This window comes from Acartia tonsa, chromosome 7 (genome assembly GCF_053477335.1).
Source record: "Acartia tonsa isolate MP-2025a chromosome 7, ASM5347733v1, whole genome shotgun sequence".
Classification (NCBI taxonomy): Eukaryota; Metazoa; Arthropoda; class Copepoda; order Calanoida; family Acartiidae; genus Acartia; species Acartia tonsa.
The window spans coordinates 48,939,647-48,967,569 of NC_137266.1; the positions used below are offsets into that span (position 1 = coordinate 48,939,647).

General features: G+C 32.1%; 1 protein-coding gene across 1 annotated transcript; it reads right to left on the bottom strand.

The window, feature by feature from the left end:
* Positions 1-287: 287 nt before the first annotated feature.
* Positions 288-27,880, bottom strand: LOC145323894 (uncharacterized). The gene is made up of 22 exons (XM_080166489.1): positions 27,735-27,880; positions 26,945-27,008; positions 24,731-24,784; positions 24,267-24,304; positions 23,014-23,068; positions 22,629-22,734; positions 21,822-21,866; positions 21,337-21,393; positions 18,450-18,514; positions 14,207-14,248; positions 11,047-11,116; positions 10,546-10,596; positions 7,462-7,544; positions 6,738-6,832; positions 5,994-6,104; positions 5,292-5,354; positions 4,976-5,015; positions 4,615-4,687; positions 3,714-3,759; positions 1,505-1,618; positions 925-1,007; positions 288-423 (listed from the first exon to the last, which is right to left on the bottom strand). The coding sequence occupies exons 1-22, from the start codon at positions 27,824-27,826 to the stop codon at positions 377-379; spliced, it is 1,494 nt and encodes a 497-aa protein (XP_080022615.1). The 5' UTR covers positions 27,827-27,880; the 3' UTR covers positions 288-376.
* Positions 27,881-27,923: the final 43 nt, after the last annotated feature.

Consider the following 27,923-nt stretch of genomic DNA (forward strand, 5'->3'; position numbering starts at 1 on the left):
TATGAACCCATATTTTTTATGTCTGTTTGATAAAATATTTAGGTTTAAAGTTTTTATTAAACCGAGATTAAAAAAATTGATTTTTTCAATAATTACTCAACAGAATTTTAAAAGTAAGGTGTCAAATTAAAGATCTTACTATATTGTTCATACCGGCCATTTTCTTCTTTCATTTTGTTGCGTTTTAGTACCTTAAAACCGACTTAATTATTTTTTTTTTAAACTTAAATTACTTAAAAAATAAGAGGTCTACAAAAAAAACCGATTGCATATCTGAATTCTATGAAAAATTTTACATCTACTACTTACTAAAAGAGCCGGCTAGCTATCTTAAATAAAAAGTGAAAAAGTTGATACACCTTCTTTATATACAAATTTAATCGAAATCAGCAAGTTCTTCAATTTCTTGCATCCTTGCTAGATCTAAAAAAAAAACTTATTTTACATTAAATAACAAAGAAAACTTGGACTATTAAAGTAAAAGAATAGAGAGGGTACGAGCTTTATGTAACTCTACCCATGGGGCGGGTAACTGTGCCGGCTTTAATTGAGTCTTTGAATATCAGCCAATAGCGACGCTACAAAAGATCGGAAATAAAGCCATTTTTAAGATTTTCAATATCAAACAAATTCCCTCAACATGTCTTAAAATTTTAGATATGAAAGTACAAAAGAAGTAACTAAATACAGGGAAGGAAGGGGACATTGGGATGTAAATTACATTGGTATCTAAAGTTCTAAAGACATCATCTCGCTCAAATTCGTTGGCGTAAAAACTTTGGGGTTTATTGTCAAATCTTGCCTTGTAGGTTTAAACAAGAAATGTACAAACTTTTCCACCAATAATTTTAGATTAGGTAATATTGAGGATGTGAATATGAATTTATCATCCATTGTCCCCTAAGATCCCTGGATAAAAATAACCTGGAATGATAAATTGTGCATCAAACAGAATGGATTCTGGTCTTGACAAACGTAATATCAAGTCAAGGTCCACATTTTCTTCCCTTAACAAAATATAAATAGCTAGCGGCTGTGCTCCTAGCCTGTAGGAGCTCTGCGCAGAGCAGGAAAATGGCCTAAAACCATCCAGAGACCTATGGGAAGCTTTCATAAAATCGAGAACTGTATTGGTTCAGTATTTATAGAAATTTTCAGTTACAGGCCAAAACCCTTACTACTTTGCATCTATAATACAAAGTAGAACGATGTCTGTCTGTCTGAAGCTGGTAATAGTATATTTGAGACTTCGCCACTAGACTCTTCTTTTAGGTGGGTAAATTTTCTTTGAGCCATATATTAGTTGGGGGGTGCCGGGGGGGATAACAAACTTTCAAGACCAACCCCTGACCTGGAACGATAATTTTGAGTCTTCAGAAAAAAGATAATTCTGTGGTTTATCCAAAAACTATTCCCACCCTTTTTTAAGGGAGGGGGTATAAGGTCTTCAACAAAATACTTCTTCTCCCCTCCCCCCTAAAAAAATTATGAATATTACGGTTACCTGACATACTGTTGGATCTGTAATGCATCTTGTTGTCTCAACCTGGAGCAATCACAACAGGAAACCTGGCTCAACATAGGGTAGGTATCACACGATAACAGACTCATCAACATTCTATTTAAATTGAAATTTTAACAATATGTATATTTCCTATGGTGTTTTAAAAAGCGAAGCTTTTATATAATTAAGGTCAGTCAATTCGTCAGTACGTCTTAAACGGTTAGATTTTCTAAAATTTAGAAATGTTAAAATTGTCTTATCGATTTCAAGCTTTGCAAGATGATTTCTATAACTGTTAGATACGACTTAAAAAGTGTAGCAACTCTATAATCGTTACCAAAAAGTCAATTAAAACAGTTGACTTAATTTTGATTTGTTAGTTTATTAATTTGAGTGTTCAAATTTACAAAAGGCAGAATTTTGTGTATCCTAATTGGGGATTAACATCAATTTATCGGCCATTGTCTAATCCCTTTAGATTGTATTTATTATTGAACAAAGACTTTAGTTTTCAATACAATTCTGCATTCATATAGGAAGTGAATGGCAGGGATTAGACAATGACCAATAAATTGATTTACATCCCCAATGATGATACACAAAATTTCCCATTATTTAGATTTCAAATAGTGTTTGAAATGTATAGACAATCAGTTTAATAAACCAACCAATAAAAATTCAATAAAAGTCCCCAAAGTTGTAAAGCCAACGTTTTTGTTGACTAGTGTAATAAACAGTCCATTGTCCCCTTCCTTCCTAAGTGAATGGAATGAACAAATTAGTTCGAAAAAAGTTTTAATAATGTACAATATACTTTGTTCTTTTTTAAATCAACAATTTTTAGTAATATTAAAATTAATTTTAGAATACTACAAATCTTCTATTTTCTCCTTTTTATGTTAAAAAATTTTAAATAGTTATATCTTTGGAGTTGGCAAATAAACATGGTTTTATTTAAAACTATTTCACAAATTATTCTCTTCCTTTTAATACATGATAGGTTAGGTTAGGTTAGTTTATTGCCCCGCAGTGGTAAGAAATATGAGAAAAGCTACTGTCATACTGGTCATTTTTATTGTATGACGTCATTTTTTATAGTCACTACAAACTGATTCAAAATAATGAGGGGGAAAAACTTAAAATTTGAAAATTAGATTCAAAAATAAAAATATTCTTTGATATTGTTAGAACATAATGTACAGGGTGCGCCACATAAAACCGGACTTTTTTAAAACGGCCATAGCGTCAAAACTACTTGACTAATCAGGACGTTTGACCCCACTATAAAAAGCTTAGGTAATGACCTTTCAGCACATAAAAATCTTTGGACGAAGATAGGCTCGTACTCCAAGCTGGTCGCGCTTATGTTCAACAAGGCAGATTCGAAATGCGCTGGTGGTATAATATTGATTCTCGACTAGGGCCCACTAAATCGGACCTCAGCTAATTTGTAGATGAGGTAGAGTTATGTAACTAGCTGGGGATACTGTTAGATACATAAGTAAGACGCTAGAAAAGACTAGAGCTCTCTATCTAAAGTGGCTTGGCTGTAGTACTCCGGCAAAGTGAAACGAAGCGGATTTAGAGATATCAAAAACCGTGTAAAATCGTGAAAATTTCTCGATTATCGACGTTAGAGACCCATATGGAACTTAAAAACTCATTTTAGACTATGGATTGCACTGACAACCCTAGCTGAATATTCATGCCATTTCGAAAAAGGTACAGAACGTCGTTCTAGCTCAACTATGGCCCAAATGAGAGCCGCCGTGTTGAAGGGCAGCTTGAAAGTTGGGTGAATTTGGATCCTGCGGTTACTCACTTTCCTAAGGAAATGGGGCCTCCCAGCAGCCCGATCTTAATTCAATGGACTTTTGGGCCTGAAGCTACTTTGAAGTATGCACCAATAGACATGCCCATAACACAAAGACCTCCCTTATTGTCACTAGCAAGGAGAACTTCGCCAATTTGGACAGGTACATTTTGACCTGGGCCTGCCGGCGGTTGAGGACGCGGGTGGAGGCGGTGATTGATCCTGGCGGCGATTTTATTGAATAATCTTATAGTCATATACCTAGTTAGCTTACCAGTTTTTAAAATTCAATAAAATCTTTAAAATTGACGATTTTATGTTCATTTGTTCAAAAATTAGAAAAAGTCCGGTTTTATGTGGCGCACCCTGTATATTTGCAGATAGCATGCAACAAACCTTAAATCTATTCCATTGCAGTCTTCAAAACAGAGAAATTGAATTTCTAAAACAAACAAAAATTAATATGTTTAAATGTGTGTGCTTGCTGGTGCACAAATTCACGAGGAAGGGGGATAAAGGAATCTAAAAAGTAAATGGTAGAATAAAGAAAATCATCATAATTTAGCTTTAAATCCTTATAATAAAGTAATACTATGTTTGTCTGTCTGTTTGTTTGTCTGTTCTGAAGGATCTCGCTAACCGCTGAACTTATATGGTTCTCCTATACTGGGTAGTTCCCTATAGGTCCTGGGAAAGTTTATAACTTTTTTAGGGGAGGGAATCACCACCCTCCATAGGAAAATGAATGATATTTTTAAGACATGTAAAATTAAAGTTAAATATTATCTTGATTTGGAATAGGAAGGAAATACTAGGTATGATACAAAGATACATACTGTTACTGTTTTATTTATTTCAGATTTTATATCTCAACTTGTGCATAAAATGTGGAGGTGGGCTGCAATTTTGCATAGCAATACTTTTGAATCATATTTTTACAAAATATTACCAAATTTTAAACAATAAGATGCACAGATTGTATATATCATACAATTTATTTCAAAATTTGTATAGTGTTGTGTAATAAGTAGAAGAATGGGGTATTTCTTTTCTTAAAACTGTTTAGTCCCCAAATCTTTAACAGTTATTTTTCATGTATAGCGGAACTATTTTAACAAAATATTTTGTAGTAAAAAAAAATAATTTCCTTTTACTGATATGGAAGTTTGAATATGGAATATACAAACTAATTGTATTTTAATGAAGTAATGATCAATAAAAATCAGACAGACACCCAAGCTATTAAAAAAGACCGTCTGATTATTCATTAAAAATATATACATATTGATTTCAGTACCTGGTAGGTCAGTTTTGTTCCAAAACTCAAGATTCAAATTAGGAACCATAGTAATGGATATTGATCTCAGATTCTAAATTTGAGAGAACAGTGCATCAAAATTAAAAATTTTTTGAAATTATAATAATTTCAGGAATTAAGGGGAAGTTTTAATAATGTTTTCTTATTCGTTGGATTGACAACTTTGGGGACCTTAATGACTTTTCATTGGTTGATTGATTAGTGTCCAAATGTTTCAATCAATAATTGTAATCTACAGAAGAGGTAATTTTGCGTTTTCTTTATTGGGGATGTACATCAATTTATCTCTATTGTCTTATCCCTGTATATCCCTGTATTAATATAGAGCCGAAATTTATACCTTGGATGATAAAAGAAAGAGCAAGGTATCGTCAGTTAATCTAAAATAAATTCAAGAATAAAAAAATTTAGGTTGTGATTTTTTGTAAAGTTTTTGAGTTGCTGAATATTCCAAATTAAGCTCTAATTAGTGCCTATAAAAAAAGAAGTCATACAATACAAATGACCAATAATAGGCGAATACACAGACTAAATTACCAAAGATAGGCCAGTATACATTTTCATTGGCCAATGGTAGGCCAGTTTGGCGTATTTTTTTCAGGCCCTATTAATAACTTCTTTTAAATTTAGTCTTAAATTAAAGAAACATATTTTACCTGGACGCCAAAGTATTTAAAATAACCAGTTCTGAGAGTTTGTTGATTTTTGGATAGGGCTCACTAGACATAAAAATAAATTTTAGATGATATTAAATTATTAAGATTTGTTGCTTTTCTTGAGTGCCACTAGAATCATATGATTAATGATACAAGTAAAATAAACTAAAATTGTAGGACTAAAAATTAGTTTAATAATTTAGTGCAAAAACAGAGAGATAAAAATAATATTAGAATATTAATTATAAGGCATAAATGATATCAAGAAATCGGTGAGGCATGGTTTACCCAAGCAAAGCTATATCCTAAGGAAAGGCACAATTTATATCTTACTCATAGCTTAGTCAAATGAAAAATTAGGCCAAAAAATCTGTAAATAATTTAACCAAAAATATGGCTAGATTGCTCTTCCACTGCTATTCTATTGACTGATTTAGTGAGAGTATCTCTAAAATTATCCAGAGAGAGAGGGGACAATTGGACTGTTTATTACACTAGTCCCCAAAGTTTTATAATAATGTTTTCTTAACAACTTTGGGGACTTTATTTAATTTTGATTGGTTGATTCATTTAGTTAGGTGTCCAAACGGTTCAACTACTATTTGTAATCTACAGAAAGGGTAATTTTGTGTATCATCATTGGGGAAGTACATCAATTTATCGGCCATTGTCTTATCCCTTTAGATCCCTGACAATATTGACCTGTTTTTATCCACATTACAGAAAGACAGAATAGTGGCTAACACAAGACTCTCAAGTTTGGGACAATTTTCAAAGATTGATACAACATCCACAAATTTTATTCTCTCCAAACTAAAAAAACAAGGACAATTATGTTAATCAATATAGCTGAGCTTGATCTTTAAATCATTTAGTGGTGAGCCAGATCAGGGTGAGCCAGTGGTGATCCAGATTATCGCACCTCATATCAATCTTTAAATCAAAATGGTATGGCGATCCGGCTCACCAAGTGGATTGCCTACAGATCACCGGCTACACTTGTTTGGTATACCCACCGAGCCGGATCAAGGTGAGCCGTATTTAATAAATTAATATTTTTTTCAATTAGTTTTATTATTTTATTGGAAAACATTTTTATAATTATTTTTAAAATAAATTAAATATTGTTCTATATGAAATATTGTACTGACACGGCCAAAAGTTATAAAATTGTACTGTCACGTATGGATATGTTGCCTGCAAAACATGTAGGTGACAATTTAAGGAAATTTAAACATTAAAGCTATAAATATAATTGAGATGTGTTATTGTTTTGTTGTTTTTTTTGCAAATTCTCTTGAGAGGGCGGTGGTTCCATCTCCCAAAATAGCTTAAAACCTTCATAGGACCTATGTAAAGGAGAACCATAGTTGTTCAGGTATAAGCGTGATCCTTCGGTATAGACAGACAGAGATCATGTTACTTCATTATAAGGATAACTATAACCTGAGATAAATGAGGTTGGAACCTATTTCCCTTAGAACTGGCACTATATGCTCACAGAAGTAAATGGTGTATTGAGTAAAGCTGGAGTTACCCAACTGAAATTAATATAAAAATAAGATGAGCTGAAAATGGATTGCATATTTCATCACTAATTTCCAAAGTTGTACAGCAGATAACCCAATTATTGCAAACGCTATTTTTTTAAAAGTTTGAAGCTGTTATAGTTAGTAGTAAATATTGAGATAGGACGCGGAAGCTAGGTACACTTTCGGAAACTAAAATTCAGTATATCAAAAATAATTAACAACCTGAATCAAAATGTTTATTCACAGGGATATAAAGGGAAAAGACAATGGCCAAAAAATTGATATATACCCCCTATAATGATACTCAAAAATTCCCTTCTGTAAATTATAATCAGTAGTTAAAACTTTAGACAATCAACTAAATGAACCAACCAATCAAAAGCAATACAAGTCCCTAAAGTTTTTAAGCCAACGAATAAGAAAACTATATTATAAAACTTTGGGGACTAGCTTTATAAAGCGCCCAATGTCCCTTCAGTCCCTCTTTTATTTATCAATTCTTCATAGGTTTGGTTATAAACATGGTGTAAGAAAAATGATAAAAATCATGAACTATAAAATCTAAAATAAATAACTTTTCATACTCAAATGGTAGGGAAATTATTCTTATTAATAAAATGAAAAAAAATAACATTTACCTCTAAATGCTGTAAATTTTTGAATTTTGTTATTTCAGTCAAAGATTTTACACTCAGATCAGAATTCAAAATTGACAGGTAAACTGAAAATAGTGAATATTTATTAGTACATGTTATATCAATAATAGATTATTTGAAACTAAACCAAGGCATAAAGTATAGACAACTTGTGAAATAAATATAAAAAGGATATTTGGAGGGCAGATTAAACCAATAATTTTCGTCTTGCCCCCCAAAATCTTTTTTTTTAATTAATTGAGTTTTTGGTTACAGCTGAATCAAACCTTTGAATTTAATGTTTCAGTGGGCACTTTCCATTTAATCACGAAACAAGTTTTTAATACAATTTAAGACTAAAACAGTATTTTTAATCTTGAGATTTTTAATAATTAGTACTTTTACAAGCATTTTTTTCCTACTAGGGAATAATCTTTAAAATCCATTTTCCTTTACATGAACTACTTTTCTTTTTCATACTTATTAACAAATTCATAAATACAAAAGGACCTACAACAATTTCATACTTTAATATCATGAAATTTCATTTAGTTTTCAGAACAAAGAAAGAGTAGTAATCATATTAAGGTCACTTTATACTTTCTTCAAATGAAATTATATTTTGAAATTGCAATCCTTTATACTCCTTTGCAACATAGAAAATTATTTGTAGAAAATATCACTTTATTTGTTTTTTTTTATAATTTACTAGGCATCTAGGGCCACTTGAGTGGGAATTGAACTCGATAATCCATTTTTTTTATTTGGATTTTTCCAAACCTTCACAGGACATATGAGAAGCTATCCTGTAAAGAGGAACTATATCAGTTCAGCAGGTACCAAGATATTTTAGCACAAACAAACAGACAGCCAGACATCCTGTTATTTTATTACAGTATTATTTAGTTCAAATAATCAATTTTAGTTACCAGTTTTCTATAATGTTCATGTATTTAAAATATTTTTTACTTTTCTTAACATTAACAGTCAGTTTTTTTCCTTTTCAATAATACTATTTTTCCAATTTATTTGTCTTTTTCATTTGATCCTTACGTTCCTTAATTAGAAGATTTTCTTTTTGAATTTAGTGGATTTTTCTAATTTTAATTCTTGCAGTTTTTCTTCTATGACAATATCATTTGAACTCATATCCTTGACAATTGAAAGTAATGTGGCTCTGGTAAAAGTCAGAGATCTAAAGGGATGGGACAATGGCCGATAAATTAATGTACATCCACAATGATGATACAAAAATTACCCAATCTGTAGGTTAAAACTAGTGATTGAAACGTTTGGACATCAAAACAGATGAACCATCCAATCAAAATTCAATAAAGTCCCCAAAGTTGATGAGCGTATAAACAGAGATGACAACATCAATAAGTAGCGAAGCTCAAAAATAATGAACGGATATCGGGAAAAAATTAATATAAAGCAGTGTCGTACAATAAACATTAAACTTTATAAAATAGGGAAATCACGCAACCTTTAAATCATGAAAACTTAAAAACTAGGACTCGATCTAGCACCGCAAATAATAGACAAATGAAACTTGATGGAAAAATGCAGAAAATGAGCATATATAATCCCTGATAATTTCAGCCGTCAATCATGAATTGGAATAGAGAAATCACAAAAACTTAAAAATCGAGGAATCTATCTAGCGCCCCACTATTTAGACAAATCTTAATAAAACTTGTTGGAAATATGTAGAATGTAAAATTGATTTGTCCCTGAAAATTTCAGCCCTCTATCTTCACGAAAACGTAAAAATCTAGGAACCTATCCCAAAAAAAAGAGAGATAGTTATTATAAAACTAGTGTAATAAACAATCCAATGTCCTCTCCCTCTCTTGGTAAAAGTTCTTAGAACTCAGGGATTTGGGATTTATAATTCAAAGCAGTCTGATATCAGGGACTAGTAATGAACAGTAAAAAATACAGTATTATAACTAAAACAATGAAATTGTAGAAGAAAAAAAAGATTATTGTACAACCTTTGTCTGAGAAGTCTTTACTGTGCATGGTAATGAATTGAGTTGCTCCTATTTTTTGGACAAGGCATTAACCCTACTCTAATTATTATGTCGCACAACTGACATAGCAGCAGTAGGAATCATTTTTAAATGTCTTTAGATACGACGCAGTTTCTATACTCATTATGAATTATTACAAAATGTAGCTCACTTATAGAGTACCTTCGCTGTACTGGCAAAAGAAAATTTGTTACCTAGAACTGGAAATACTTGAGTAGAAACTCATAATAATATATATATTTATCTATCTATCTACCTATTTATCTATCTATCTATCTATCTATCTATCTGTATCTATATCTATTTATCTATCTATCTATCTATCTATCTATCTATCTATCTATCTATCTATCTATCTATCTATCTATCTATCTATCTATCTGTATCTATATCTATTTATCTATCTATCTATCTATCTATCTATCTATCTATCTATCTATCTATCTATCTATCTATCTATCTATCTATCTATCTATCTATCTATATATCTATATATCTATTTATCTAACTATCTATCTATCTACCTGGCAAAGATAATTTGTTACCTAGAACTGGAAATACTTGAGTAGAAACAGTGTCAAACCTATTTATCTATCTATCTATTTATCTATCTTTCTATCTATCTATCTATCTATCTATCTACCTATCTATCTATCTATCTATCTATCTATCTATCTGTATCTATATCTATTTATCTATCTATCTATCTATCTATCTATCTATCTATCTATCTATCTATCTATCTATCTATCTATCTATCTATCTATCTATCTATATATCTATATATCTATTTATCTAACTATCTATCTATCTACCTGGCAAAGATAATTTGTTACCTAGAACTGGAAACACTTGAGTAGAAACAGTATCAAACCTATTTATCTATCTATCTATTTATCTATCTATCTATCTATCTATCTATCTATATCTATCTAGATAGATAGCTGGGAAAGATAATTTGTTACCTAGAACTGGAAACACTTGAGTAGAAGCAGTCTCAACTCATAATAATAACTATCTATCTATCTAGCTGGGAAAGATAATTTGTTACCTAGAACTGGAAATACTTGAGTAGAAAGAGTGAGAGTGGATGAAAGATTTCCTGAGAAACATGACAAATCTCATTAACTGTCAACAAGACCGGGTACATACATTCTCTATTATTATTCTTATTTCTATCTTTTTATATTTCATCTCTATTTCTCTTTAAGTTTTTGGCCATTTACTTTAACTATTTTTCTTAATTGCATCTCATTTCACTAAATGTATTCCTTACCCTTTTTAACTAGTTTCTTTTTTTTTCTCTATCGAATCATGTTATTTTAAAAATTCTGTTTTTTAAAGTAAAGTTTTTCTATAAATAGGGTCGGACCATCGTTGTACGTAATTGATAGCTCTTATCGTTAATTTTTCCTTTCGTTACTTTGTCCTACCGTTTCAGAGCTTTACTTTATGGATGTAGTCATACTTGTTCAAATATAATTGTTGTTTTTATTGTTTTATTATCTTTTATTTGATTTTTCAAATCTAAAAAAATTTAATGTTTGATAACCTGTGCATGACGAAAGATCAATATTTTTCAGGTTTGATTTGAATTCTGTAGTTTCTGCTTCTAACATTATCTAGTAAAAAATATATTCTTAGAGTTCCTAAAATAAAATATGGGATCACGGAAACGAAGAAGCGGGTTTCGTCGTGTTTTCACAGTAGCTTTAGATAGGCTATTTTAGATTAGGTTAGGTATGTTAATGATTGCACCGCAAGGTTAAGAAATTGGCCCGCAGGATTAGAACCCAGCGCAGGTGCTAGAAAAAAGGGAAAAGCTACAGTGAAAATACGACGAAACCTCGTTTTCTTTCTATGATCCAAAATCTGTACTAAAGGATCCTTTTAACAGCTGAACTGTGTAGCAGGTGCTGGGAAAGTTTATACCTAGTTTGTGGGATAGCAATCGAAAGATGTACATCGATTTATTGATCATTGTCTTATCCCTTTAGATCCCTGGTTTTTCATAGAGTGAACTTTGATGAAAGCAGTGTTCATTTGTGAACACAAAATATGAGAACCCAATATTAATTTTAATAAACATTTTCTATAGAATTAATATACTGTAATAGTTATTCATCGCATAGTATTATATATAGATTTCCGTGGATATTAAAATGAAAAATCATATCCCGGGCTTTCTGTCACTCGGGTCTAATAAAACTTGGATTACTTTAATGTTTTTTTTTTCATATTCGTGGAAAATTCTGTATTTTGTTAAAACACCGAGTAGATGCTTTTCCTTATATTCAAGGATGTGGTACATATGGATACAGAATATAGGTGGACGTTATGACAGGGGAAAAAATTTCGTCAATTTAGGATGTTTACATGGTCTGTTTATTTATTGGTCTGTTCGTTCATCCAGTAAGGAAGGGAGAGAATTGGGGTATCGTTATTTTATCCCGCTGTGAGTTACACATTAATAGAGAATATGAAAAGCTTGTGTAACATCCAAGTAATTTTATATCCAATGTTTTACATTAGAAATTTATGATTTTTAAGTAATGTTGCTTTTAGAATAATTTTAATACAAAACATTTATATGACTCGGACCAAATGTTGAGTAACAGTAGTTACTGGGCAGGTTTAAGGCCATATTTTTAGGCGTGGAGAATGGGAATAAACCGCTAGAATTGAATAAACAAACAGATTTAAGACTCATTTACTTATCACTTCCTCTTTTCTACTAAAACCAAAACTAAGGGTGGCCCTGCCATTTAGCAAAATTGTAAATTTATCAAAAAATGAATTTTGTATTAAAGAAAAAACCCTCCCCCGCTGTCCCTACCACACCACTACATAAAAAGCATGGGCGTCAATCAGGGACTTCGAATGGCGTAGAGGGGTAAAGGGATGACGGGTAATAAAAATCTGAAATAGAAATGACGCAAATGACGCAAATTCTGACGCAAATTCTGACGTTTATCTAAAAATGCAACATATAATAATAGCTATTAAAACAATTTTCACGCATAACTTTTATCTTATTAGGATAACAATTAAATAAGAAAAATATTTTTACCATATGAAATTCGTTATCAAACACCTAATTGAAAAAAAATGCAAGACATAGCTTTTATTTTAAGAAAGACTAGGGGCAACGGACGCCCCCAAGAAGCCTCTAGGTGTTCTTAAGGTGGGAGGGGGATAAGTCAACTGCCCTTCTACTTTTTAATTTGAGTTTTAATAAGAAATATTCAGAAAAAAAATTTGGGGGTGTGATTTTAAATTGGGAGGGTGGAGATACGCTCTCCCAAAATAGTTAAAAACCTTCCCTGTACCTAAAAAAAAAGCTTAATTGCAAAGGAAAACCAAACAGATGTCATTTTTTAACAATTTTATAAAAAAAAAACATTGGCGCACTTGTATAAACACCTTATCGCCAACAAGTTTTGAAATAGATAATCCAGATCCATCCAGTTCAAAGGGAATGGAGAAAGAGAGGGGGTGAATCTATCCGAAAATAGTTATGATCGAGATCTTCCTTCATCGGGTAAAGGGCTGATTACAGTAGGAGCCCTTGTCGTCCTTGCCTATTTGATATAAAGATTACCCCCCCCCCCCCCCCCCTCCCAAATCAAAAAGCTTGGACGTCCAAGGCGTCAATGACTTTAAACATATGTCCTACAATGTACTTACAAAGTTGCTATTAAACTTACAATTAAATTGGTTTGTTGAAACACCTTGAACTTCAACTTGAAATCCCAAAATGCATACTTATCAGAGAAAGAGAGATATTCTAGTTTCAAAACTCTATTGTTATTACATAGTTCTGTTTAAACAATTGAGTCGTTGATTATTTTTTTCCTAATGTTTTATTCTAATATCCACAGAAAGCTGTCTATAATACGATGTAATTAATAAATATTCCAGTAAGTATGGCTCCAAATCCGATTCATAATCGCTGGATTAAAATCCCTCGGGGCCAACAAAATTAGAGTTAATTGTTGAACAAATATTTTACCAGCTGCAGACAACTATGGTTGCGTGAGATTAATAGACAGAGTAGTGGTATTGTCTTGGCTCAAAACAGGCGAAACTCATAACCATGCACATTTCGGACTTCCAGACAGAGGATGTGCAATCAAAGACTTGGTTGTCTATTGGGTGTTACTTAAACGTATACCCCAGATGTTTGGACAGAAAAGTAGAAATTTGGCTCCCCTTGGTTATACTAGGCTGTTGGACCTGACATTAAAGGGTCATGGACAGCCCGTATGAGGTAATTAATTGATTACTTTATGCCTGCCAATAACATCCGTTGTCAGGGAAAGAGTTAGGGGTTAAACAGATTGAGGATAGTAATAGTTCATTAGATTAATTGCTAAGAAGAAAGATCATTTAATAGTTACTTAATTTTTAAGTTTTAACCTAAATTTTATAATATAGTTTATAGTTTATCAAGAAATTTTGTTTTGCTACTTTAATATCCGGAAATTTGGCCGGTTATCCGGCCGGATATCCGGTAATTTAGCTGGATAACCGGATATTTGCAGGATATCTGACGTTGGCCGGATATCCGGCCCAACCCTATTAATGATCTAACCAATTAGAAATCACTAAGTCCCTAAAGTTATTAAGCCAACGAATAAGAAACCATTATTATAAAACTTTGGGGACTAATAAAATAAACAATGTCATATCCCTGTATCCCTGATACTTACCCCAATGCAGCGACAAACTTCAGCGAAATGTTCGAAATGAACCTAGGAACAAAAAAGTTATGTAAAGGGTGTGCCAAAAAAAACATTCACTTCATATTTTTAAATAAAAACGCCACAGTAACTTATTGTATACAAATTCAGTTCGTGCTCAAATAATGACAATAAAAAATCAATATTTAATAGTGAATCTAGTAAGGTTTCTCTATTTTACCTCCCTCAATTTTTGTAATAGAAGATATACAGGATTTTTCATATTACAGCTCTTTCTTTTAATAAAATAGCTTAATCAATTGGAAAGATGTCTTAATGATAGTTTACTATTTAAATTTCACAAGTGTTTCTGGTTTGTTTATAAGCTTTTCAAGCAATATATAAGGGATTGGTCACTAAATATTTTTGTAAACTTTTATTAAGGGTGTGCAAAAAAAAATGCGGACATTTTTAAAATTGAAATTATTAAAAGTAGAAAAATGTTACGCATACGGTTAGAACCGCTAAGAAGTCTATTTATAGGAAATATAAGAACGATTCCACTGCTACGTATAGTTACGGAGCTACGTGTTAAAATGTCTCTACTGATATAAAACTTGACTTGCGAGTAAATTTTAAAATATAACTAAAAATTAGAGAAAATATTTTGCAAAAGGAGATACCCATATTTTTTAAATTGAAATTGCGCGGTTTGTGTTAATAGTAGAAAAATGTTACGCATACCGTTAGAACCGCTATGAACTGTATTTTTTTGGAAATATAAGAACGGTTCCTGTGCTACAAATAATTTAGGAGCTAGGTGGTAAAATGTCCCAAAATTTACTCACAAATCAAGTTTTAAGTCAGTTGGGACATAGCTCCTAAACTAAACGTAGCACAGGAATCGTTTTAATATTTCCTAAAAATAGACTTCTTAGAGGTTCAAACGGTATGCGTAATATTTTTCTACTATTAACACAAGCCGCACAATTTCAATTTTAAAAATGTCCGCATTTTTTTGACCCCCCTTGTAATGTGCCTGGTAAAGTGAAATTCTCTTATATCAATCTGTAGTGCCCTGGGGAGGTAAGCATATTCACTTTAAAATTATTATTTTATAATTGTCATTATTTAAGCACGAATTGGATTCATTTTTATTACTTTTGGACTAAAACAGTTGGGTTTAGTTTTGAAAAATGTGAAGTGATGTTTTTTTTGCACACACTGATACTTCTATATATCAAAAATGCGTTGGATAGGAGCAAAGCTATATGTAAAAACAAAACCTAATATAAAAAAAAATTTAGAGATCAAATCTATAAAAGCGATCGAACATAAGGAGGGAAGCAAAAATATCACAAAACCTTTTACATATGTCTGCCGATTTAGATGGCTTAGAGTATCCCTATACTAAAGTAACAGGATGTTTGTTTGTCTGTGTGTCTGTGTATCTGTGTGTGTATCTGTGTGTCTGTACCAAAGGATCTCGCTAACCACTGAACCGATCGGGTTCTCCGTAACAGGGTAGCTTCTCATATGTCCCGGGAAGGTTTATAACTATTTTGGGGGAGGGTACCACCACCCTCCCAAGAGAAATCACAATAAAATCAAAAATATTAAATATTTCTGCCGCATAGTGTCGCTAGCATAGTCGCGCTGCGTAGACGCACGAATTTAACAATTGATAACATAGACAAGTTATTTCTCAAATTAGATATTCAAAATAAAATAAAACATTTAAAGGCCACTAGAGGCTTCTAGGGGCGTAGCTGCTAGTAACATATAGAGTAGTAGGTGGAGTGTTTAAATATTTCAACCGCTAAATCTAATATAAGAAGGGTTAATTTTGTGTATAATTAGGGATGTACATCGATTTATCGGCCACACAAACAATCAAACTCATACACACATCCAAAGATGTAATAAGTATAAATAAATAACCCAGACAACTACCTGCCCTCTGTTTTGGGGACCTTTTTCGTCTGCTAGTAAAATGCTTTTTGCTTTTTTGTAGTAACTTCGCGATCACACACACACAAACGAAACAACAACATAGAATTACATGCACACAAACAATCACACAGAATCACATGCACACAAATAATCACACACAAGCATATACACACAGAATCACAAACACACACACACAAGCAATCACACAGAATTACACATACACACAGGGAATCACAAACACACACAAAAACAATCATACAGAATCACACACATACACACACAAAATCAAACACACACACCCATAGATGTAATAAGTATAGATGTATAACTCAGACAACTACCTACCCTCTGTTTTGGGGACCTTTTCCGTCTGCTAACAAAATGCTTTTTGCTTTTTTGTTGTAACTTGGTTATCACACACACACAAGCAATCACACATACAAAATTCTGAAGATCACTGATCTATATTACAAAGTAGAACAATGTCTGTCTGAAGCTTAAAATCTCAGTAATTACTGAACTGATTGGGCTCTTCTCTTCTCTATAGGGAATATATCTACCTATAGTCCTGTGATGGTCTTATGCTGTTTTCTTGAGGAGTGGAAACCCCCTTTTTTTAAAAATAAAATTAAAAGTGGGGGATGGTCCATTACCCCCCCCCCTCCTAAAATCTAAAAAAATCTAAAATTCAAAAAAAATGATTGTCAAAATCAAGAACCCCTAGAGGGCTCTAGGGGCGTAGCTGCTAGTACTATATAACTAACTTTGTCCCGATGTTTAAAAATTTTTCTGTGCTTAGCCTTTTAGGAATGGAAATAGAATATATGTCGATATTATGACAGGGGAAAAATAGTCGTCAAATTAAGTTGCCAACATTGACATTATTTCACGGTCAGTTCGTTCATCCAGAGCTGGATCTTAAAATCGTTTCTAGGTGTGCAGAACCGGGGGGATTCATTTCAGCGCACCATCAGATTATTAATACCAATCTTTAAATCGAAATGGCATGGGGCGAATCGGCGCGGCAAGTGGCGCGGTACCAGTGCGCCAATGGTACTCAGCGAGTACGATTGGTGCGCCAATCCGGGGTGATTTATTTAATAAATAAATATTTTTTTTAATTACTTTAATATTTTATTGCAAAACTATCGTGAAAACATTTTTATAGTTATTTTTAAAATAAATTATATATTGTTTTATATAAAATACCATACTAACAAGGCATTTTATATAAAATACCCTACTGACACAGCTTAAGTAATAAAGTTGTACTGGCGCGGATCAATATTTTATTGAGTGTCGCCAGCAATCTAGCAACACCACGCCAAAAACCTTTTAAAAATCCATGTTATATAGCAGTAGCTGTGGCGCACCATTAGCGCACCTCCGGTTCACCTTTGAATCGCCCCGATTCATCGCATCTCTAAAACGATTTAAAGATCCAGCTCAGTAGGAGTTGAGGGAATGGAGTAAAGGGGGTTGAAGGGGGTAATCGTTATTTCAGAGAACACGAAAAAAAAATTTAAGCGAAACTTTTCTATAATTAGGGTCAGTCCGTCCGTCTGTCCGAGATAGATAGCTTTTACTCGTTAATTTAGGCATGTTAGAATTGTCCTATCGATTTCAAACTTTGCATGATGATTTCTGTAGTAGTTAGGTACGATTTAAAAAGCGTAGCAGAATGTCCGTACGTCCATTTTAAACATGTTAATTTTTCTACTTTTTTTAACAACAAATTTTTAAGTGATCCAATAATTATCTGTTTGATCTGATTTTTGGTATATTGATTTCTGGGACAGTAAAGAACAATATTAAAAGCGAAGCAACTCTATAATAAAGTCCTAAAAATGTAAGTATGTCCATAAACATTATCCTGTAACAAGCAGTTTTTCAACAAATTTACTTACAATTTTGCTTCTACTCTTATTCTTTTATATTCTGATTATTCAGTTCAGACACTATACAAGTGTAAATGTCCGTTTGTCTTACCGTTTTAGTGCTTCACTTTTATGGATGTTGTCATCCTTTTTTTTATAGATTTTATGTACTCCCTTATACAAATCAAACACACAGAAACTAAAAGTTGTTCCAACACAAAAAGTAAGGAAGGGATTAGTGTGTGTGGTAAAATCAAGATTTTGGTCTTGTTAAAAAGAATCAAATACTCAGGGATCTAAAGGGATAAGACAATGGATGTGCATCCCCAATGTTAATACACAAAATTACCCCTTCTGTAGATAACAATTAGTGATTGAAACGTTTGGACACTCAACGTAATGAACAAATTAAATTTCAATAAAGCTCCAACAAAAATTCATACCTGTTCGACTTTTCGATGGCTTTTGAGAAAAGAATAAACTCCGAATGGGATAACTTCTGTTTCACCTAAAATATACTTTTGAAAATTATATTAAATCTATACATACCCGTTTAGATGATTTGGAATTTTTTTTTAAAAGAGGAATTGCCATATTTGGGTAATTTTTCGACTTACAGCTGATTTTAAAAACTGTAAAAAGTTGATTTCCCTGAAGCTTACAGGCGGCTGACGCACAACTGCCGAGCCCTGATTTAAATGTAATTCGACCGGATTTATCTAGTTTCACTAACAAGCAAAGATTTTACAATATCCCCTATTTTTCAACTATTTAACTCCTAGGGATTTAAAGGGATAAGACAATGGCCGATAAATTGATGTACATCCCCAATAGTGATACACAAAATTAGCCCCAAAGTTGTTAAGCCAACGAATAAGAAAACTTTTTTATAAAACTATGGGGACTAATGTAATAAACAGCCCATTGTCCCTCTCTCTCTCTGCTTATCTTCCCAATATACTATCTATAATACAAAGTAGAACAATGTCTGTCTGTCTGTTTGTTTGTCTGTCTGTCTGTCTGTTTGTTTGTAGCGAAGGATCTCGCTAACCGCTGAACCAATCGGGTTCTCCTTTACAGGGTAGCTTCTCATAGGTCCCGGGAAGGTTTATAACTATTTTCTTGGGGGGTGGGACACCCCCAACCCCTCCAAAAAATAAAAAATCCCTCCCCCCCCAAAAAAATTTCTTTTAAAACTAAAATTAAAATTAGAATAGTAGGGTCAACTACCCCCCCCCCAAAAAAAAAAAAATTTCCCCCCCAAAAAAATTTTTTTTCTTCATTTTTTTTTAAAATCTAAAATACGAAAAATTGGTTTGATTAAACCTCTTTGGGCAAAGCCCCTAGGGGCTAGGGGCGAAGCTGCTAGTAATTTATAAAAAACATGATTTCGCCAATCGCATTTATTGGTAAATTTTATATTTTTTTGCTATTTTCAAACTGTAAAAATTAATTATCAAATCAAATATCTTTAAAGAAAATAACTTTAATATATTTTGAAGTTAATGTCAAAAATCAATATTTCTAGTGACAATTTTCAATTCAAAAGCCATCTGGTCCAATTTTAAAATAGTGGGATAGTGCAAACGTTTTTGGGGGTTGAAACTTTTTCTTCAATACTCATCTGATAGTGCACTTTTACTTTCGATTCAAGGTTTAGAAAATTAATGATTGAAGAAAAAAGCCAAAGAGCGAAGCTACTCTATAACAAAGGTTTGTATACATATATACATCCGTATTAATACATTTATATATTTATAATATAAATTTTATTTGTTCTTTAACACAACACTTTTTAGTAGCGAGGCTACTCTATAATTTTGTCAGTCTAAAACGTTATTGGGGGAAATGTGATTTTCTCGGCTGCTATTAAAGATAGACAGCTGGAATTTTTAGTAAAGATTTTATTGACACATGCGCGTGCATCTAATCTATACATTGGTTTTGTCCGTCTGTCTGTCGGTCAAAGATGTAATCGTTATTTCGTGATTTTCTTAGAATTTTTGCATATTCTCTCTCTTCTGTTTATTGTAATGATAACTAAACATCTGCTTTTTAACTCATATGTTTTTTTGTGCTCGCTACTTTGTGGATGTTGTCATCCTTGTTTCTGTAACCTGCGCTATTCTTTAACATAATTGTTCTTGTTAATTGAAAAGTGTGTCAAACTGCCTAAAATCTGGTTTAAAATTTGTTTACTCCTAATACATAAGTAAACCAAGATGTCCCATTTTAAACAAGAATAGAGACATTTTTTCATAAAATAAAGTTAAGTCATTTCCAGTATGGCTTTAAAACCGATTAATATCCGCAGCATTAGAACCGGACTCTCAGTTATACTGAAAAAAAAACATGTAAAGCGCAATCATATTACTTTTTGTTTTACTATCCACGGAAAGCTGTCCATAACACAAAGAGATAAAAATCAATTTAAAAGGCTTGATTAAAATTAAGTCGTGGTTTAAAAGTAGTTTTGTAAAAGTATTATTCTGTGTTCAACTCATCTTTTTATAGTGCCTATATAAAATGTGGTCATACTAGCCTACCATTGGTCAATTGAAATGTATACTGGCTGCCATTGGTAATTTAGTCTTTGAGTCTTCCTATTATTGGTCATTTGTATTGTATTACGTCATTTTTATAAGCACTATACAGAGCTTCTCACTAAATAATTGTCCCCATTCCTATTTAAAATTAGAGCAAATAAAAGTGAGAAGAGAATATGAATTTTGATTACAAAAATTAAACTTACTAACGACCTGTCGGGCAAACTTTTAGCGGTTTCCGTGGTTCTCAAATTAGTGCTTTGTAACAGTAGACTATTAACCAATTTTTATTTGGTATCATATAACCATACTCATAAATGACTGTTTTTTACTAGTTATAATTGTAACAAAACAAGAATGACATTCATGAAAGGGAAGACCCGAAGCGGTAGGATAAACAAACACTTTTAGAGTGTCAGAACTGAATAAGTAGAATATAAATATAAAAGGCTAAACGAAAAGTAAAGTACATTTGTTACAAAACTACTTAAAGAAAGGATACTTTTTCAGGACATACTCACATTTTAGGGCGTGAGAAGAAACCAACATTTTAGAATTGTAGGGAAGTATTGCTTCTAGAAAGAATGAAAACAGATCATTGAAAGAAAATGAAGTAGGGGGTTTCGTCGTATTTTCAAAATAGCTTTTGATATATTTTAGGTTAGGTTAGGTAAATATTGATATTAGAGGACCCCGCAGGGGCTAAAAATAGGAGAAACGCTACTGTGAAAATTCGACGAAACCCACGACTTCGTTTTCTTTCAATGTTCCAAAAAAACCTTACATATATTGATAACTCTGATAGACTGGGGCAGACATTTCAAACTATTCTCAGATATTCCTAAACATGTTGAAAGATAATAATTTGTAACTTTTTATCTCTAAAACATTTAGTCACAAATTAGGAAGCATAGCAACTCAATATTTGTTACCGAGAAGTCCGTTTGTTTTTTCAGATGTGCGGAGTTTTTAACTATTTTTTTCGATCTTTTATGAAAAAGGATCAAGGTTGTCGTCTTACTTAGAGCTTAGTCCAAACAAATCAATATTAAGAACTTTTCTAGAAAATTAAGTTTAAATCCTGTATTAGTAAATAGCTACTGATAATAAATGTATATGTATAGATGTATAATCCTGACAACTACCCAGCCCAATTGGTCGCGAATTGTCTATAATACGGTGCTATATATGATTTTCACTATGGCTGAGAACTGGTTCCAATCCAAGGGATATTATCCGGTTTGGAAGCCATACTGAAAAAAGTCTTACCTGTTCTTGAAACATCCAACCATATCAGATTCTTACAAAATTCTCCTAGACAATGAAGTGTTATTTATTTATGGTAATATAAAAGCAAGGATGACAACATCTATAAGCGAAGCTCAGAAACAAATGGACAAACTAACTGTTATGTTTACATGGGTTAGATCAATATATTTAACACACACACACATTTTATTACTTACTTTATTACCTAGAGTTTGCATATGAGAATCTCCAATTCGTGTAGTGCTTAGATTTACATGGGTTAAATCTGTATTAGATTAAACACACACACACACACACACACACACACACACACACACACACAAACACACACATCCTGTTACTTTCTATACTACCTAGAGTTTGCATATGAGAATCTCCAATTCTTGTAGTGCTTAGATTTACATGTGTTAAATCTGTATTAGATTAAACACACACACACACACACACACAAACACGCACACACTCACACACACAAACACACACACACACACACACATATATATTTTATTATTTTCTTTATTACCTAGAGTTTGCATATGAGAATCTCCAATTCTTGTAGTGCTTAGATTTACATGGGTTAGATCTGTATTAGATTAAACACACACACACACACACACACACACAAACAAACACACACATGCTGTTACTTTCTATATTACCCAGAGTTTGTATATGAGAATCTCCAATTCTTGTAGTGCTTAGATTTACATGGGTTAGATCTGTATTAGATTAAACACACACACACACACACACACACACACACACACACACAAACAAACACACACATGCTGTTACTTTCTATATTACCCAGAGTTTGTATATGAGAATCTCCAATTCTTGTAGTGCTTAGATTTACATGGGTTAGATCTGTATTAGATTTGAATATATCTTCAAATAGATTAGTTCCACTTATCTGAAATTATAAGTTTCAAACTATAATTGTACTGCTTAATAGTACGTCTACTAAAAAATACTATGACGCCCAAGCATTTTATTTTGAGGGGGTAAAATAAGGGGTTGATGGTAATTTTTAATATTCTAGTCATAGAAATAAAACCTGTTTTTTAGCCCAGGCCTTCGACCATTTGGGACTAACAAAACGAGTTTAATCTTACAATTTTTCATTTTGATAACCGCGGAGAGCTTTCTATAATACGACGCGATAAAAAATTTTGATTTTGAAACTCTTTTCCTGTAATTTTGCACAATCCAAAGTTTTTAATCTTCTACATTGTTCACCTGCCAAGCTAAATAAATAAGAATTGATATTTTTATAAACAATTGAAAGTTTTAGCGATTCCCATGAAGATTAGGTTATAAATGTTTTCAGGTTTTTTTCAAAGATTTGTAATGTTTAAATAAAAATTCAATGTTTTCAGAGAGAAAATATTTAAACTGAAAAAAAATCCACTAATGAAACCATCCAATAATGTGTATAGTATCTTTCTAGTGCTCGGCCGTATAAAAATTTAAGTATAAGATTTATCAGAGGTGAATTCTTACAAAACATTTTTGGCTTTTGTCTCACTAAAATATTGAGGCAAAATTGTTCCCTATAAATTTTTAGCAAGTCTCCTTAATTTTAGTGAGGCAGCAAGCTAAAAAGTTTTTTTTTATAAGAATTCACCTCAGTTTTATCATCTTCAGATAGTTTACTCTTTCTATCCATAAATTTGTTCCTGGTAACGATTATCTCAAAAAAAAACTTTTAACTTCGAAGACTAAAAAACAGAAAAAAACAAGGATGACAACATCCATAAAAGCGAAGCAATGAAACGGTAGGACAAACGGACATTAACAATTGTATAGTGTCAGAACTGAATAATCGTAATATAAATGTATAAGTGTCGAAGCAAAATTGTAAGTAAATTTGTTGAAAAACTGCTTGATTTAGGATAATGTTTATGGACATACTTACCTTTTTAGGACTTGATTATAGAGTTGCTACACTTATTACATTATACTTTGTTGTCCCAGATCAATCGGATGATTAGATCACATAAAAATTTGTTGCTAAAAAAGTAAAAAAATCAACATGTTTAAAATGGACGTACGGAAATTTTGGTGATGATTATAGAGTTGCTACGCTTTCTAAATCGTACCTAACTATTAAAGGAATCACCATACAAAATTTGAAATCGATAGGACAATTCTAACATGCCTAAGTTAACGAAAAAAGCTATCCGTTACGGACGTACGGACGGACCGACCCTAATTATAGAAAAGCTTCGCTTTTAAAAACTATGTAAACTGCGATATATTGATTATTCCAGATTATATGTTGGCCATCTTTTGTTGGTAAGAATTTTTTTTCATAATCTATACGTCCCACCGTTTGGCTGTTAGCAGCCTTTTAAGTTCATATTTTTAAAGAGATAATTGTTACCAGGATCATTCTACCGTGAACTGCACTATTTGCAATTTTCTTTTGTTGCAAAAAAATACCTTACTATTTTGTTGGATGTATGTGGTGGCAATCGCAACTAAAATACGAAATAAAAGAAATAACATTCTTTTAAGCTATATTTTCATAATTTTTATTTACTTTACACTGGCGGCTACTCCCCTACAGGCCTTTTACGAAACTTGGGGGGAAATATGGGAGGTTATTCAAAAAAGAATTTTAAAAAATAGTAGGGGGGGGGGACTTTTTTTGTTGATTTCTCTTGGGAAGGTGTAATTACCCTCATAAAAAAAAGGTTAACAACCCTTCCTAAAACTAAACGATTCTTTACCGCAAAGGAATATAGTTTAGGTGTTTGGTGTTGCTACACATACAGACAGCTATACAGCCTGTTACTTTTTTTATAGAAATACATTTTATATCTAATAATATATTTTCAGCTCAGACATTTATCTTTCTATCTCTCTTTTTTCCTTAAAGTAAATTTTTATAACATAATTAGTACCTTCGTTAACTTGTTATTTATGAATGCTGATAATATGTTGTCATCACTTGTCTCCTAAGAAAATCAAAAATATTTATTTCGTCACAAAATTTACATTAAAATACCTGGTTCTTAAACTTTTAATAGTTTTTTATCGCAGCTTTCCGCGGATATCAAAATAATTATTAGATTAAAACCAGTTTTGTTAACTTGTATAAATTCTATAATTTCTATTTATTATTCGTGGAAAATTGTCTGTAAATTGTAGTATGGCTGAGATCCGATCCTAATCCAGCGGATATTAATCGGTTTCGAAGCCATACTGGAAAGAAAATTAAAGGTAATATCTAGTCGCGCAGCTACTATTGGTATATCTTAGATATACATATTTCATAAATATATTTTTCATTTCAAAGACATGTTTTTCATTGGAGTTTTTTTCAGTTCATGATAATCTAGCGGCAAGTAAAATGTTTTCATTTAATCTATGTTGTTTCCATAAAAAAAAAATAAAAAAAATACGATAGGGGGTGCTAGTTATTGTTTTTTTGTGATTTCTCTTGGGTTGGTGGTTGTACCCTACCCCCAAATAGTCAAAAACCTGTCCAGGACATATGAGAAACTACCCTGTAAAGTAGAAAAATATAATTTCTGTGGTTAGTGAACATAGAAGCAAAATTTTTAAAGATGCCCATCAAAATAAAACAGATCGCTATTTCTAACTTTGTCTTAAATCCATAGAGAAAAAAATAAAAGAGAGGAATCGAAGCAACTAGAAGACGAAATTTAACGCGCTAAAATTTATTGCTATTCCACTACTTTTCAAATGGGAGGATTAAAAATTATTAAAAAAAAAATATTTTTTACTTTTTACTATTTCCATATTTAGGGCAAGAATATTAGATTAGATATTTTCGTTTTAATGTTTTAATTAAAAATTACATAGAATTTTATTTTTATTTAAAAAAATTTGTTCATGAAAGATGAATCCTTCTATTTCTAAAAAGGGAAAAATTTTTTCATAATGAACATTCAGCTGATTCTGACCGCCCACGGCTGTTTGCTAAATATCGCTTTTCTTTTTATTCACATTATTATTTATGATTGACTTACAAAAAGCCCTGGGTGGCTTTTGATTTTCGTCTGCTTCTAAATTTAGGGATGGGGAAGTAGTATTTTACCATGAAAAAGGGGTGAGTATTCATCCTCTTATCCTTTTTCCTTATGCTTAAATCTTTTACGCTACTTTTGAAAATTGAGTATAATTTTTCTTATATTAAATAATCTAAAATTATCAATTATTGAATTTTAAATCTCTTGTATTTGCAACAAAGTTACATAATTGTCTATTAGCTAGGATTTGCAGTACAAATAGTTTGGAGTCAAATGCTTTGTTCAAGTCTAACTGACATCAATATGTAAACAATTGTGTTAAGTATTTTAATGCAGGAAGTCACGAATAGTCTAAACAACAATATCTATGTATCTAGATTATATCTAACCCGCGACCGTGGCTCAACACGTAGCGCATCCGCTCGTCGTCGGGAAGGTGATAGATTCGAATCTCGGACCAACACCGCGTCATAACTAAAGACGTTAAAATTGGTTCCTACTGCTACTATGTCAGATGCGCGACATAAATAGTTAGAGTAGGGGGGATGCCTTGGCCCAAAACAGGCGCAAATCGTTACCATGCACAGTTGGGACTTCTCAGACAAAGGTCGTGCATTACAGAGAGTTGGTTGTCTGTTGGATGTTACTTAACCTAATATCCTTGGGTGTTTGGACAGAGAAGGATGCGTACCAGTCACCCTTAGTTCTCCAGGATTGCTGGACCAGGACCTGGACAGTACATCAAGTCGATAAGGTCCTTGACTGCAATCCCGCCCGTATGAAGTGATTGAAGATAATCTAGATTATATCTAACCACCAATGAAAATTAAGCACGTTGTCACAAATATAGTGGATATATTGATAGGATAAGAAATATGTAGTCAATCTAGGTGGCTAATATTCGTTCATCCAGTAGATGGGGAGGATTGGGGGTATCTTTATTTTAGCCAGCTGCGAGTATAATTTTATGGCTATATATAAAATCTTTGCAACATCCATGTAATAATATATCGATTACCATAGTATGACTGCTTTAATGCTAACAAATGTAATGCCTTTTAGACATATCTTTGTGACGTCACACATGACACTTTCCCCATTGTCAATTAAAATAAAACTTACCCTGAAAATTTGGTAAACAATATGATTAACCAAACATGACGGTAAATCTTCCAATCCTAAAAACCTAAAATAAAAGTATCTTTTAATTTTGTTAAACATAATTTCTATGTTGAATTTGTTTATAAAAAGATTTTCTATAATTAGGGTCGGTCCATCCGTACGTTCGTCTGTAACTGAAAGCTCTTATTATTAATTTAGACATGTTTTTATTTATAATTGTTCTATTTCTATTTTACATGGTTCTGACACTCTACAGGTGTTAATGTTTGTTTGTCCTACCTATCAAAGCTTTGCTTTCATTGATGTTAATATTCTTGTTTAGCATTAAACGCAGATGTTAAACATTACATATTATGCGTGTCGGCTATGAAACAGTTAATTTCAATTCCCTCGTTTAAATGAAAACAAAACAGTTTACAGTATGGCTTAATATCCGTCCGTTGGATTAGAACCGATTCTCGGCTATACTGAAAAATCATGTATAGAAACCTATTCCAGACAATCTTTAACAAATATTAAAATAAAATTTAAAAAGAGCTTTAGTCTTATAGTTTTTCGCGGAAAGCTCTCTATAATACGAAGTGATATTAAACTATTCTTTAATACCCATTAAAACAAGAATGGCATATTACATAAAATTAAGCGTTAATCAAATAAAACTATTTGTAATTTCGAAGGTTTATGCCTATTATATGGTGTTATGATATATAACGACATAAAGATTTTATTTTTAAAAAAAGAACAGACAGACGTAATTTTAGAAAAGCTTTGCTTTTTAAAAAATATCTACCTTTTATCACTATAACCACTAGAAGAAAACTGTTTTGTAATGGCGTTTATTGCAATATTTTCCAATGTTTCTGCACTTTTTCGCTTAGGCATTATTATTTTTCTATTACAGAATGAGTTCACCCTTTCTTTCTCATGCAAATTCGCATATTCGACTGTTTATAAAATGTTAAAGGAAAGCAAAGCTGTT

Excerpts from the sequence above, each read along its gene's own strand:
- LOC145323894 (XM_080166489.1), bottom strand. The coding sequence starts at position 27,826 with ATGCCTAAGCGAAAAAGTGCAGAAACATTGGAAAATATTGCAATAAAC. Across the intron at positions 24,305-24,730 it reads TAAATAACAAGTTAACGAAG|TTGCGATTGCCACCACATAC; the intron begins GTACTAATTATG and ends TTCGTATTTTAG. Across the intron at positions 3,760-4,614 it reads GAACAAAACTGACCTACCAG|AAATTCAATTTCTCTGTTTT; the intron begins GTACTGAAATCA and ends TGTTTGTTTTAG.